Source organism: Prosopis cineraria, unplaced genomic scaffold, assembly GCF_029017545.1.
Source record: "Prosopis cineraria cultivar Desert tree isolate PC_DT_omini unplaced genomic scaffold, ASM2901754v1 PC14, whole genome shotgun sequence".
NCBI classification, from domain to species: Eukaryota; Viridiplantae; Streptophyta; class Magnoliopsida; order Fabales; family Fabaceae; genus Prosopis; species Prosopis cineraria.
The window spans coordinates 7,771,742-7,787,449 of record NW_026555345.1 but is presented as its reverse complement, the minus strand read 5'-3'; the positions used below and the strand labels follow the sequence as shown (position 1 = coordinate 7,787,449).

The window sequence follows — 15,708 nt, the reverse complement described above, 5'->3', positions numbered from 1 at the left end:
TTAAATTAACATAATCAAATGCATTTTTATTTTATTTTAAAAAAAATTAAAACTTAGTTTACAAAATAGTTTTCAAAGACAAAAAATGAGAACAAAACCAAAAAATCTCTATATATTTATATTGAATGAAAGGGATTTAACAAGGAAAGGTTTCAACTTTAATTTTAAGTGTGAATATTAAAGAAATCACATTTCATGCCCATTGCATTGATGAACATGTATGGTGATCATCAATCTAGACTGTTTAATTTAGATTTAATTTAATTTCATTATTATATTTTAAATAATATTTCATTTCAATAGATGCATAATATAAAATAAAAATAATATTATAATTATCATTTTAAAAAATAAATTATCATTTAAAAAATTACATATTCAAAATTTTAAATATGAATCGCCTGACTAAATTTAAATAACCCAGATTTCATCAAATAAAAATTATATGGTGTTATAATTGTGACAAGTATGGCAAATCAAAATTAAGAAAAAATGTATTAGGGGAGTTTAATTCCGAACATCGAAATTGTAGCACCAATTTGCTAGTTGGAAAAATGATAATTAAGTTTTAACACAGGGAATTAATGATAGTTAGGCCTTTAACAAAATTTTTTAAAGAAATTTTTGTTTTAGATATTGATTCAAATAATTGTAACTTCATGAATTCAATCACAAGCAAAACATTTAAATTCTAAAAGTTTTCAAGTTGCAATTGAGGGACATGTTTGCGACTATTTAAATAACATTTGCAACTTATTTTTTAGATAATTTTATTGGGACTTAACTAAAATTAATTTTCTTTGTTTTTTTTTCAGACTTTTACTTTCTCATTCTCCCAATTTAGTTTAATAATATTGCCAAAATAGTCCAATACATTGCTATAAAACCAAATACAGAAGCAACATAACTTAGAAGAAAGAAAATCCATTTGACAAATGCTAAAACCTAAAAGTCATCTCCAATCATATACTTATCCACGATAGTGTGAAATAAGTAGCAAATCTAGCGACTTGTTACGAAAAGCAGGAAAAAAGAAATCCCCAAAGATAATGGAAAGCTAGTGGCGTGCACGTGATGGTATATTATTAATGTCGGGGGACATCATGAATTGCACTAAATATATTAATGTTAATATCAATTTAAGTGGGATTGAGCCAGCTTTTATATTGGATATATGTAGCAATGAGTTATAATTAATGTATATAAGTTTTTTTTAATAATACTATGCAAAGATGTAATTACATCAAGTTCAAGATTTGATATAAAGAATGATTTTTGCTAATTCAATCTTGTGATAGTTCAGGGTGAAATATATTATATGTCAAAATTAATTATAAACTTTAAATCATATTTTTTTAAATCTAAACACTCAATATATACATGTTAAAATAATCAATTATGAATTTAAAATTAATGTTTTAAAATAAAAAATAATTTATTTTATTATACAGTGACAGAGATGTAATAAATGGATTAAAATATACAAAACTATCTTAAATTTTAATATAGTTACACATAATTTTTTTTATCTTTAAACATTTAAAATTAACTTCTCTAATTTTTTTATTTTTTCCAAAACCCCTACGATTTTGTTATTTTATTAACAGAGTTTGTTACATTAGATTAATGACAGCACTTGATATGAAAAATGTTTCAATTATTTTTTAACACAACTGGGAAGAATCATATAAATAAAAATTGATCTCCAAAGAAAATATGCACCATTAATAACAAAAAAAAAGATAAAAACTCTATAAATTTATTATTAGCTTACATAATATGTCACATAAGCTACTAGGTGTTTTTTTTGTTATATGATATGTTAATTATATAAATGGTAAAAATAAAAAAGGTTAGATAGATTAATCTTGGACTTTTAAATGTGAGGGTGGTTTTGTGTAATTGACTTAGAAGAATTTTATATATTTTAGCTATTATTTTTTAACACACCTTAAGAAAGAATCATATAAATAAAAATTTATTCTTTAACAAGAAAACTATTCATCACCGATAACAAAAATGTGGATAAAATCTTTATAAAATTATACCACGTGTCTTTTCTTCTTGATGTAATAACTTTTATTAATAAAATAAATAAAAACAACAGTAGAGGATTATGTGGTTTAAAAAAAATAAATGATTAAAAAATTAATTTTAAAATTTAAAAAATGAGGAGAATTTGTACAATTGTGTCAAAATTTTGGAAAGTTTTGAATGTTTTAATTTAATAAATATGATCAAGATTCAAAACAATTATTTTCCATCGGACACCGTATGCTATCATCTGTTGCGATAATCATGTGGATCCTCGATAATTGATGATTCTTATTTAAAAGAAAAAGGAAGAAACTGTCTGGGTGGTGTAGTTGGTTATCACGCTAGTCTCACACACTAGAGGTCCCCGGTTCGAACCCGGGCTCAGACAAATGTTTTTTATGAATTTACAATTTACAATATAAGAATATTATATTTTGTTAAAATTGATATGTTTTTAATTAATATTTTTTTTCTAAGTCACCTTGAAATTTGGTTCACAATTAAGTCTCCATCGAATAAAAGAGATACATGAGTTTGAGGATAGAATAAAGTTATTTTTTTTTACCTTCTAAAGTAAAGTTATTTAAGATTTTTAAATAGATAATTTATTAATATGAACTGCTTAGTCTAATTAAGAAATTAAGAACGGGTGACGGTTTGATATAGATAAACTCTTTGTTCGCAAAATAAAAAAGATATAAATAAACTCTTAAATCCCCAAAAATAAGTATACTCATAGAATTTTAAACTTGAGTATTAGGTACTTCCTTCATATTTAAATATAATTATCTGATCTTTTAGGGTGTGTTTGATTTAAGGGGAGAAGAGGGGAGGGTTTTAATATTATGTTGTTTGGTTTTGTGAGAAGGGATGGGAGGGAAAGAGTTTTAATGATCCTTTGTTTAGTTTATGAGAGGAGAGGAGAGGGGGAGAGGTAATAATTAATTTACTATTTTATTCATATACATTAGTTTAATTTTTTTAATTGTTCCTTGTGAAAAATAATTTCATACTTCACTTTAAATTTAATAATTTTTAAGATTTACTCTCATCCTATCATATTGTTGATATGTGAATAAAAAATTGAACCAATAATTATAATGATAATAATTTTTTATAAAAAATAAATTCCTTAAATATATAATAAAATATGATAACCTGTAATTTTTTTTAAAAAAAATCTAATGAGGTAAGTCCAGGTTTGGGAGTAAGACACATTCTGATATGAAAGAGAGTTTTTTAAGCCATAGGTATACTCATAATATTAAAAAGTAAATAAGGATAAAATAATTAAAAAATTAACTCCTCTTTAAAAAACCTCAATTTGAAGGGAAACAAAATGAGGGAAGGTGAGGAATTATTTTAGTTTCCCTTTTTTTTTTTTAAATTTCTCAACCAAATGATGGGAGGAGAGAGAAATTTCAAAACCTCCCAACCAAATGCACACCCTTAAGTTTTTGTCATTTTTTATAATACATTGTTTAAAATTTGAGGATATTTGAAATTTTAAAATTTTCTTAGTGAATTATTTCAAAAAATATTTCCATATATACTCAGATTTAATATTTCCCCCAACCCTTAATAAATGATATTAAACATGACATTAATAAGAAAATAAAAATATTGAGGTGCAAATCAATTAAATCTTTACAATTTCTTTAATTTTGAATTATTTTCTTGTAATTTATTATATTTTAATTAAATCTTTATAGTTTGATATGTTAATATAATATTTGGAAGTTAAAATGTTTTACATTTTTATTTTTTTAAAAAATAAAATTATAATTTTTTATATTTTTATTAAAGGATCATAAAAATTTGGCATTAATTAATAATTTTCATGATCGAAAATTTATATAATTAAAGCATGTATTCTAAATAATTTTTATACATATAAAATTTTTATAAAAAAATTAATGTATTAATTCAAAATTTATTTTTTTATTTTTTGTCAAAATTATTAAATTAAATTTCTTATAATTTTTAAATGTTTAAATATTTACTTATTAAATTAATTTTTTAAAATAATAATAATTGATATAAAATATAATTCTTTAAAACTAGAGTTAAGTGACTAATATAGTTTATGTAGGGTATTTTTAATAAACTTTTACTTTTTAATAAAATATTTATTTATTTTTAAATTAAAATTATTTTTTATATGTCTCTCTATTTCGTAAGATATTTTATTATAAAATAATTATTAAATAATTTATTTATTAAAGTTATTTAAAAATAATAATAATTATATTTTAAAATATTAAAATATTTTGTATTTTTGAATGGAGGGTTATATATATTAAAGACCTGATTTTTTTATTTTTTTTTTCATTCTCCCGCCAACAGTTCAATTCTTCCCGTCGCGCTCTAATGCTCCTCTTCGTTCGCTGTTCAGCTTCCCACTTGTGTCGCCGTTAGGGGTGGCAGACGACTTTGATTGCTGACGGCGGATTCCAATTTGTCTCTCTGAGTTGGACGCCTTCCACCATTTTCAGCCCTGCGTAGTTGTTCTCGGGCAAGCAGTGAAGAAGGTTCGAACCCTAGGGCCTTTTGAATTTGGCAATATTTACATATTGAGTTTACTTCTTTTGCACTAGTTTTTGCTTGAATGCTGTGTAGTTGGCTATTATACTTCTTCCCTCTTCATTTTGATTACTAGCGACTTATATGATTTGAATTGTGTTGTTTTGCAATGTTGGATTTGTTGTGTATTGGCATTCTGTTTATTAATCATTTTATGTAATAATCAATTTTGGAAAATTCTCAAGGTATTTGTGATGTATGATATTGTAAATGACCTGGCTTGAGTCGTGTCAAAGTATCTGGAACAAAAATTAAAAGGGCATTATATCAACTATGCATATTTCAAAGATTTCGGTGGGGGCATCTAGTATAGGTCCGCCTATGGTATTATGGTCGTTTCATATTATAAATATAATTATCAATTAAAAATGATATTAGGTTTCAATTCTAGATCCTCATTCAATACTACTTCCTTAAAAAACTTTTCAGTTCATTGACAATGTCATCTGGCTGTAGATTTGTAATTCAAGGAGATGGCATAACTCTTGTGAGTGCTCTAATATGTCTGTCATAAAGATGCAACCTGCAGTTTTTCAGAGTTAACTTTTGCTTTTTCCTTTAATTTCTCTTAACTAAAATTCACTTACGTGAACCAAAATGGATATGGAAATGTTTTTCAAAGCTTTGAATAAATATTTCTTCTTTTATTATGAATTGTCTCTAGGCATGGTAAGCCAATGTGTTAATCAGAGAGTGCAAGATCGAAGGAATTCTGGACTTTAAGATTTGTGGGTCTTAAGATAAACATTTAAAATTTATACAGGGAGTGATACTGCATTGTACTCGCAACTAGTTGCCTCTTCAGTTTTCTCTTGCTCTGTTGAATCCTGATTTATTCCGCCTTTTCAGGTTTGTTTAATTGGAATTGAATTGAATTTTTTTCCCTAATAAATGGAATTTCTATTCACACCTGAATTTGTTCTTTTCTTCACTTCAGAGATCAGAATGGTGAGGAAGAGAATTCCAAATCTCCCATCGTTCACATTAAAAACACCCAATTTGGATTCAGGCTCAAGCCTTAAAGCCCAGGCACCTAAATCCCCAGTCTCTAACAAGAAGACCATTTCCTCCTCACAATACAAAACTGTATGAACCAATCTATTTCCACTTATGTAATATGCTAAGAACCTGTTTTCTTTCTTACATTTCTTTTTTCTTTTTCGTAGTTTGGATTTCTAATGATTTATTGTTCATTTTTCAAGATTTTCTTACATGATTGGTGGCTGGTGAAACCTCAAGGCAAAGGCTTAGCTGTGGGAGGAGTTGCTTCGATGGAGTATGGGATTGATTTCACTCATTATATTATATTAAGTGTGTGCGCACGTGCTTGTGTATATACATATGCTCCTGAGGTGTATATGTCTCGAAAGATGAAATTTTTAGAAAAGTAAAACAGTCTTAGCGTGGAATTAGACTTGGATTAAGATTACAGCTCAGGTAATATATAGCTGAGAATCAGAACATTCCTTTACTATCAAGATAAATCAAGTGAAAACAAGTTATATTGTTATTTGTAGAGATGAAATGGACTATAGTATCTACAATCTTGAGAAAAATAGAGTGCTACAGTTTTCTCCTCAAGTCAGTTCTCCGTCTGGAATGGAGGGTTGTAGTATATAAGTAACATGCATTTCTGTTTTTGTTTCCTCTGCAATACTTAGTGAGATTTCCTGTGCAGTAACTTGTTTGTTATATTGCATTTTAATTGCATTGGAGCATGATGAAAAGATTGCCTTTTATGGCAATGAAAGGGCCAAAGGAAAGTGTAATGTCATAAAAGAAATATGTATTTTACATGCTTGTAGTCATAGAGTGATGTAATAAATTAGTTTCCATGAAATATGGTTCCGTGAATGTTAGTTCCAAAATGATTTGAACATGTTTTATTATGTTAGACTGGTTAAAATTATGCTCGCTATCAGCTTTTGTGCCTGTACTAAAGGTATGAGTGGTGATGGCATCATGATGGTGCCATTTCTGTCTCTGACTCACTTGTTTCATAAGTTTTAGCATAGCTTCTTTTTCGATTTTCTAATACAGGAGGCTTGGGGAAAGGGTCATTTTCTCTTCACCCATTGCAAAGAGACATGAGACCAATATCCTTGAAACACAAGACGGCATCACCTTTATCATCACTGGCTTCATAAACAAATCTCACACAAATGAGAATGGCTTTTCATTTGAGGCATGTGAACTTTTTTTTTTTTTTAATAATTCTTGCTATTTTCACCAGATAATGAAAACTGTTTAACTTTACAGTTTTGGATACCTTTATGGATGTGATGTCTGTTTTTTTTCTTTTTTTTTAATAATTCTTGTTATTTTTTAATTTGGTTTGACACAGTTTCTCTAAATGGATATCAACATGGGGGTAGGGTTTTTCACTTCTAGCATGCAGGCTTTACTTGTTAGCGTAGCATGTGTTGTTGCTCAAGATCCTAATGCAGAATTTTTAACCCTCTTCGCGGGCAGAGAATAGTATAGCTTTTAACTCCGAGAGTTAAAGACCAACCTGCTTTCAGGAAGATGCACTTACAGGTTTCTAGCCATTTATAAAGCACCCTATCATATAGGGGTTAAGATCAACCTTTTCTCAGGAAGATGCACTGACTAGATTATAACCAACTATAGAGTACTCTGTCATCTGGGAATATACAGTTTTTGAAGACGGAAGCCTTGGGGGATCACTACAATTTATGACCACGGATATGGTTATATCACGGTTATCTGTGAGTGCAACAGGATGATATAATGATCATTTTTTTGGGACCATAGAGATGATGTTCATTTGAGAAATGAAAAATTGCTCGGGGTCATTTATGAGTTTGATAGGACCATATATTCTAACAAGCTTAAAACAAGCAAAAACCAGAAAATACACTTCAAATGGGACTGAAAATACTGTTACTGAATATCTAAATTGCATTACAAGAGAAATAATGATTCAAGCTAATCTCATCTCCCTCATAAGCTCCTACGCTTAACTTACAGAGAAACAGCACAAAATACATCCACAGAGGAGAATCACAAAACATAAGCCACTCACTCACTTATAACACCCACTAAGCAGAAAGGTCAAAGGATGAAGCAAACACAAGCCACTCAGTAACACCCACCAAAATAGAAGGATAAAATGATGAAGAAAGATGATCTTCTCCACCTCCAATTGGGCGTTCAAGAAGTCAGAACTCTCCTCACTTGACCACCATTTTCCAAAATACTCCACACCCTCCTTCTACACGAACATGCAGATTTAAAAAGCCAAAGAGTAGATTGCCCCTACCAAAACACTGCCTGACTTCACTCGCCTACTTTTCTACCTCAATTGGTTCTTACCCATTGTATTTTCTTTTAAACCCATCATTTCTGCCCTTCTGACATTCTTTTATGTTTACTTTTGTGAGCATTGACAGTGACAAGTGAGGGGGTCTTATCAGAGTGCAAGTGAATGAGATAATGCTCATTTGACAAATGAATAATTGCTTCTTGTCTATACTAACGCTAGGAGAAGGTTCTAACGGGGGGACTTGTACATCCATCCCAAGAGTTATGGTTTTAACTATGGTATGAGCCACTCACTGCTTTACTTTGTCTTGTTCTTATCAGATGTTTTGGATCTGGTGCTACACGTAAATTGGTGGATTCTCGTCTACAGGTGTTGAATTATATATAGATACTTTTTAAAAGCGTTGACAATTTTTATAAAAGCATGGACAATTTATAAAATGTCTTTCCCAACGCATTTTCCAAGCTAAGGAATTGAATTGGGGAAAACTGTGAGAAAAGCTGTCTCTTCAGAGGGGACGTCCTGAGGAACCTGAGCTCTCTAATATAGGGAAACATGAGTTCATGTTGAAATCATGAGAAGTTGGCTGTCGTTTGGATGAAGAGGCTCAATCTGATTTTCATAGCTCACTTTTCTTCATTTTCTGTGCTACACCCAAAGGCCAAGTTTCGATACAACTTAGAGCTATTTTGTGATGCCATATTACAATTTTTTTTATTGGTCATAGGTATTCTTCTATTGGAGGTAATCCTATTCAGGGCACAATAAATGTGGGCACCTCCATATTACAGTTGATCACAATATCTTGACGAATTCTGCTCACATTAGATTGTTTCAAGGAATGAGAAAATAAAATGCGCAAGTCAGTCAGTCATGTTCCATGATTCTAGTAGTAGTGTTGCAACAGGTTTTTGGTTTGAGTTGAATTTGATGTTCCTGTGGAGATGCCATACTATTTGGAAGAGTTGGATAACATAATCTTGTTTAATTGGAGTTTTCGCCCGTTCTATATGCTATAGAATTAAAAACTACTATCTTTCTTTTCATGCCTGCCAGGCATAATTTATGCTATGAACCTCTGTGTAGCTCATTGCTATTGAGCAAACGATTTGTCCATGATAAAATTGTACACTTGAAGATAATGTCCATGGTTCATAAAATTGTACACTTCAACCAGGCACCTCCAACCTTTTCTCTGCCTGATACATTGGAAATTAATTTCCAAGCTCATGAGGACTGTTTTAGAGTATAATTGGGTTTAACAAGTAACAAATATATATTTAGTATCAGATGGTGACATGTATGTGTTTTTGCATGTGCTTACGTGTGAATGTTAAATGTTTTCTAAATGGGTTTTCGATTATTTGAAAAATTATTGGCTAAAAATGTACTTGAAAGGTTAAGATATCAGCATGTTATATGTCACTTAAATTGTAATCACTGAACCTTTCCTTTGTACATGATTGTATGGTATACAACTGTTAAATTTTAATTAGAATAGCTGTCTTAAAGCCTGGTTTATTTGTATGTAGCATCCTATTCTCACCCCCCTCCAACATGTTGAGAAAAGTCATGGGATTAAATATAGATGATCAATAATTATGATAAGACTACAGATCGTTTAATCCTTTAAACTCGGTACAGGTATGCAGACATTTCCTGTTTGGATTTCCATATGACTGGGAAGAGTACATATACTACGGTGTTGGCGAACAACATGGCACTGAGAATTCTGGGCCTCTTGATTTAAGTACTTGTCCACTGAAGAATGCTGGCGAGATTGCAGATCTTTTAACCAATAAAGGAGATCTGAATTGTTCTTGGCTGCTGAATCAATTGTTAAATGATGCAGTAGAAACATCTCCGCAGAATATTTCCGAGCAATCCGAGCCTGGTTGTAACATGGAATATGACATAACAATGAACGCCAGGGAATGCCAGGGCAAGGAGGATACAATTCTTGGGACATCTAATATACAAGATGACCAGATGCACAATAATGAAAATGTCATCTCAGATGTTATACTTGAAGCACAAGGTGAAAATCCAAACCCCGGTCCTCAATCTGGGATGAATATGGATTCTCCCAAGTCAAGTAAAGACCTTCCTGGAAAAAGAACCGATAAAAACCCGGGTTTCTTGGAGACAAAGAAAAATAACCCTATATCGAGTGTTCATGAGCTGGAGAACTCAGAGGATGCTTCTAACTTAAGCTTTAGGAGGATAACCAGAAGCATTTCTAAGATGAGTTATCCAGCTATAAGGTCTCCTGAAAGTCAAGGACATGGTTGCCGAAGAGATCCGACGCTCCAGGGCAGGGCTTCGCGAGCTAGGGTTTCTGGTAGTGCTTCCTGCAAGGTGGCAGTTAGAAGATCTCCGAGGCTATGTAATTTGAAGAAGTAAGAGGGAGGGGAGTTCTTTTGGTGTGCAGTTTCTCATATACTCCCTTCGGATCAAGAGCATGGTAATTAATTCACGACTTTCAAAACATGTTTGTTAGCATTTTAATTTCTTAAAAAAATTATATCTTTTTAATGTATACTTATTAAATATTCTATATAAATGCTTTAATAATAATTAAAATTTTAACATATTACTTTTTCAAAAAGCATAATAAATGAATTAAGGGTATGGTTGAAAAAGTAATTATAAAAGTTATCCAATATTTTATATTTTGGACCAAATACATTTGTGCACATTTACAATTTTTGTTTAAAAAATAATAATTTTTATTGAAAATAATTAGTTTGGCAATAAGTGAAGGATTCTATTTGCATTTAATGGATGTTACTATAGCTTATTTGTATGGCTCACTCGATAGTGACATTTATATAAAACTCTCTAAAGGATTCAAATTGTCAGAAGCATACAATTTAAGTTTTTAAGAAAATTATTTGATCAAGCTAAATAAATCTTTATATAGATTGAAACAATCAGAGTATATGTGATATAATTGACTTATTGAATATCTGTTGAAAGAAGTATATAAAAATGATCTAATTTACCCTTGTATTTTTATAAAAAGATTTGAAAAAGAGTTTGTTATAATTGTTGCATATGTTGATGACATAAATATTATTAGAACACTTAAAAGCTTTCAAAAACTATAAATTTCTTAAAGAAAGAATTTGAAATAAAAAACTGAAGAAAAACAAAATTTTGTATTGGATTACAAATGAAAAATGTGAATAACGAGATTTTTTTATATCAAGAAACTTATACAAGAAAGGTCATAAAATGATTTTATATGGATAGATCATATCTATTATATACCTCAATCATTGTAAGATCATTGAAAGTGGGTACATATCCTTTTAGGAAAAGGTGATGAAAAATTATTTGGTTCAGAAATATCATATTTTAGTGCAATTGGAATACTAATGTATTTTGCTAGTCACACGTGACTTGATATCTCATTTGTTGTTACCTTACTAGTGAGATACAATTCTTTATCAACATGAAATCATTGGAATGGAGTTAAAGCACATTTTTCATTATCTTAGAAATACTATGGATATGGTATTATTTTATTCCAAAGTAATTGAAGTTGACCATATTGGTTATGAAGATGTTGGATTTTTTTTTTTTATTCTCATGGTAATAGATCACAGACAGACTATTTGTTCACAAATGATGGTATAGGCATTTCATGGTGATCTATAAAACAAATAATATTAGCCACACCATCTAATTATGCAAAAATTCTAACTGTACATGAAGCAAGTCAAGAATATGTGTGGTTAAAATCATTAATCCATCACATACAAATTACTTATGGTATGTCTTCTAACAAAATGATCATGATGATCATATATAAAGATAATACTATTTGTATTGCCCAATTAATAAAAAAGTATATTAAAGGAGATAAAATGAAATATATTTCACAACTTTTTTTTTCACTCATGATCTTCAAAAGAAAAGTGAAATTAACATTTAACAAATTTGTTCCAAAAAAAAAAACTAGTTGTTATGTTCACCAGTCACTTCCTACTAAAATATTTGAAAAGTTTGCTCATGATATTAGACTTCACAGACAAAGATATCAATTGATACTGTCAAGAGGGGAAGTTAATACACATTGTACTTTTTTTCCCTTGTCTAGGGTTTTTTCCTATTGGGTTTTCCTAGCAAAGTTTTAATGAAGCAGCATTAAATAGAGTGTAAATGAATGATGCACTATTTTTTTTTTTTTGCTAGGTTTTTTCCCCATAAGGTTTTTCCTAATTAAAATTTTTAATGAGGCACATTCTTATATAATAGACATCAAAAGGGAGTGTTATGAATCTTAAATGAAGAGTGGATGGTCATTTTCCTCACCTCTTCATCTTTATCTTTTTCCATGAAACTCTCACCATTATGAGAGTTGACTACCATTATATTTATTGCCTTTATCATTTGGGTAATCTTTACTATATAAAACCATGCCTATAAATAGGGCATATTATTTGTAACACCTTAAAATTTTTAAACTAATTTTTCACAAATTATTAGATCAATAAATTATTTTTACATTATTAAATCCTTATCATGGTAGAAAAATTTCTACCATAATAACAAATAACAAAACTTCTTTTCAAAACTCTACTATAGTAGAAAAGAATTTACCATGTAAATAAAATATTTTACAAATAGCTTATCATAGTAAAAAGAATTTAACATAATAAATAAGCTCTATCATGATAATTAAAAATACATTTATAATAAAATTTTACCTAATGGAAAATAATGTAAAACAATTCATATCAAAGAAAATAATAATTTTTAAATCAGCATTTGGTACAAAAGCCTATCCCAGGATGGTAGAATCCCAAACAATTCCTAAATACAAATTTTTGATGTTATTATGTGACCCAAACGTATATCCAAGACAATATACCGTAAATCTATTTAACTACTAAGTACTAACACTTCCTAAAGAATACTAGTTTAACAATATCCAAAATGAGTCTGCATAACATTCACCATAATCCAACACTTATCCTTCATAGAATATAATTATAGGATGTAAACTTGTTCATATTATAAATACTTTTTTACTCAAAACTCAATGCTTCCAAGTAAATTTGGTTATGTTATTAATATTCCAAAAAGCAATTAGAATCATGAGGGACAGACAGGATTCTTATGGCATGATATTCAAATCAAGTCAAGAATCAAGAGGGATAGACATGATTCTCTTGGTCATGTAAATGCAGTTAATAAAAAGGATTAGAGTCTATATGCTCCATAAAATAAGATATGTTCTGAGTTGGTACTAGATACATTGCATAATTCAAAATAAGAAGCAATGTAAAAGATGGTGTCTTATACACCAAAGTTACGCCTCTGGTGTTTTCTCGGCCAAACTCGCTCCTGTAAAAATATTAGCCATGGAAAATGAGATTTAAAAGTCTTAGTAACTAAAAATTAATATGTAATAATGCATGTGAATGTAACTAATTATATGATTGCTAAGTGGGCACATAAAAACATTTAATCGAATAATATTTTCAAATAAACCAAACAAATATTTAATTGCATGACTACACCTTATATCCTTCTTTCGCCATCCTTGGATGCCAAATCACCCGGCTAAAGGTGAGTTGGACCAAGCTACATGCCACTCATTGGGTCTAATGAGGGCTTACCACATGATAATAATTAACCAGACAAAAATCTCTAATAATACCATATATTAAAATATTCTAACAAGTCATGCATCATTTAAATATCCAAACAAAAATATAATTGAATAATAATATCTCATTATGATAAAAAATAAATAAATTTTTAACCCATTTGGCAATAATTCCAAACAAGTATATTCTAGTATTTATTTCTAATAATTCATAATTTATAATTTTTTCAAACAACAAAACAATACATAACCAATCACACACACATCCATCATAACACATTAATAATAGTTGCCTTATATTTTGAATAATAAGTTCCCGTTTACAACTCCTTTTTCACCATTATCTTTGTCAATATAATCTACATAATTATTCCATAATATTATATATTAATTTCACATTAAAATTAATAAATAACTTTAATTTAAAGAGTTAGAAATTTTTAGGCCTAAGATCCATATTAACACTAATTTAAGGATTGTGCCTCATTGAACTTTTCAAATTCTTTTCTAGAATTTTCATATCCTAATAAACTATATTTAAGTCTTAAATCACTTTTAGTATAACAATTTCATCAATCTATATTCTAAAAATTCATCCAAAAATAAATTAAAAATTTTGAAATTACCCTGAAGCCTCAAATCAGCATTCTATGGCCTTAGAATTACCTATTCATACTTAAATAAATATTTAATAATTAGAAATTTATCCTTACATTTCAAATTCAATATAAATTCAATCATATAGAGCTAGAGTCTAACTCAAAAATTTTTAAATATGAGTTTCAACCTCAAAAAAATATTATATAATATTTATTATATCCCTAATAATTTCAACATTTATTTTTAATCTGTCATATCATCAGATTAACTATCCTATAAAAAAATATTAATCAAAATATTTTCTCTACAAAATAATCATGTCATTAGAAAGCTAATATTATTGAGAAAATAACTATAAAATTAATTTTATAATTAAATAATTTTTTAAATACTAATCTAAATAAGAAATTTGGAGGAGCAATGTGAGAGGGAGAGAGAGATGGGAAAAAATAATGTAAAAATAAGATTGTGAGTCCCACAATTATTAAAAAAACTAAAAGTTAAATTTAATTATTCAAACTTTTATGCTATTATTGTAATTTTTTTTTCAAATTGCATCTCAGCCACTTTTTGACTCCTGCTACATGTCCTCTCCTTTTTATACATGACGAGACCTTTTTTCTTTCCACATCTAACCGATGTGGGATCTAAAAGAACCTTCCACCTCTCTCTCTCTCGCTCTCTCTCTCTCTCTCTCTCTCTCTCTCTCTCTCTCTCTCTCTCTCTCTCTCTCTCTCTCTCTCTCTCTCTCTCTCTCTCTCTCTCTCTCTCTCTCTCTCGTTACTTACACACACACACAAAATTATTCATATATTTTAAATTTTAAAATTATATCTTAACTAAATATTTTTATGTGATTTTAAATTTAAATTTTTAAATCATAATTAAATGCCTAACTATATTATTATTTTTAAATAATCTCAAATAATAAAAATTTCTATTATTATCATTTTTTATCCTCAATAAAAGTAAATTGCACAATTTTTTTATTATCTAAAAATCAAGATATTACATTATTTGTATTGAAAGGTACAGTAATTTATAAGAATTCTCTCATTATCTTTTCTCTATTTTGTCTTCCAATATCTTCATTTTTTAGTTTTTTAATTTCATAACACGTGTCAATTGTTTTTAGCGTAATGACTCATTAAATACACCCTATTTAATATGATGTTTCAATTAAAAAAATTATTAAACACACCGTTGGTTAATGATATTTTTAGGAGAACCCTATTAATTGTATATTGAAAAAAATATCTTATGTTTTTAAATATTTTATCTTAGAAAAGACGCCTATAATTTTGAAGCGGAAAGAGTATATATATATTGGACTATGAACATTACTAATAAAAGAAGGCAGTAGTATCAATGGGTATTTATCTTAGTGAAAATGATTAGCACTGTTTAAATAGGGGTTTGGGCTTCACATTCGGATTCATGTGAATATGATTTTTTTTTTAAATAACTATCCTATATTAAATCCAAGAATACTTGAATCTGGCCAGGCCATTCAGATAGTCAGATGATCAGATAAAAATACAAGAAAAGGTCTGCACACACCGACTGGAGATGTAAAAACATT

At 28.8% G+C, this 15,708-nt stretch overlaps 1 protein-coding gene and 1 non-coding gene across 5 annotated transcripts; both read left to right on the top strand.

Annotated features, from left to right (window-relative positions):
* The first annotated feature begins 2,351 nt into the window (after nt 1-2,351).
* On the top strand, nt 2,352-2,425 carry TRNAV-CAC (transfer RNA valine (anticodon CAC)). The gene has a single exon. It is a non-coding gene; the product is annotated as a tRNA-Val (tRNA).
* Nucleotides 2,426-4,388: 1,963 nt separating this feature from the next.
* Nucleotides 4,389-10,445, top strand: LOC129293554 (uncharacterized). 4 transcript variants are annotated; one of them, XM_054931572.1, is made up of 6 exons: nt 4,389-4,568; nt 5,384-5,469; nt 5,558-5,706; nt 5,823-5,896; nt 6,661-6,805; nt 9,551-10,445. In XM_054931572.1, the coding sequence occupies exons 3-6, from the start codon at nt 5,566-5,568 to the stop codon at nt 10,307-10,309; spliced, it is 1,119 nt and encodes a 372-aa protein (XP_054787547.1). In that variant the 5' UTR covers nt 4,389-4,568; nt 5,384-5,469; nt 5,558-5,565; the 3' UTR covers nt 10,310-10,445. The 4 variants fall into 4 exon arrangements, with proteins under 4 accessions (XP_054787547.1, XP_054787546.1, XP_054787549.1 ...); XM_054931571.1 differs by lacking the exon at nt 5,384-5,469; XM_054931574.1 differs by lacking the exons at nt 5,384-5,469; nt 5,558-5,706.
* Nucleotides 10,446-15,708: the final 5,263 nt, after the last annotated feature.

What these genes read in the sequence shown, in the direction of transcription:
- LOC129293554 (XM_054931571.1), top strand. Translation starts at nt 5,566, where the DNA reads ATGGTGAGGAAGAGAATTCCAAATCTCCCATCGTTCACATTAAAAACA. An exon ending in CCTCCTCACAATACAAAACT is followed by an intron (nt 5,707 to 5,822) that starts GTATGAACCAAT and finishes TCATTTTTCAAG; the next exon opens with ATTTTCTTACATGATTGGTG. An exon ending in GGAGGAGTTGCTTCGATGGA is followed by an intron (nt 5,897 to 6,660) that starts GTATGGGATTGA and finishes TTTCTAATACAG; the next exon opens with GAGGCTTGGGGAAAGGGTCA.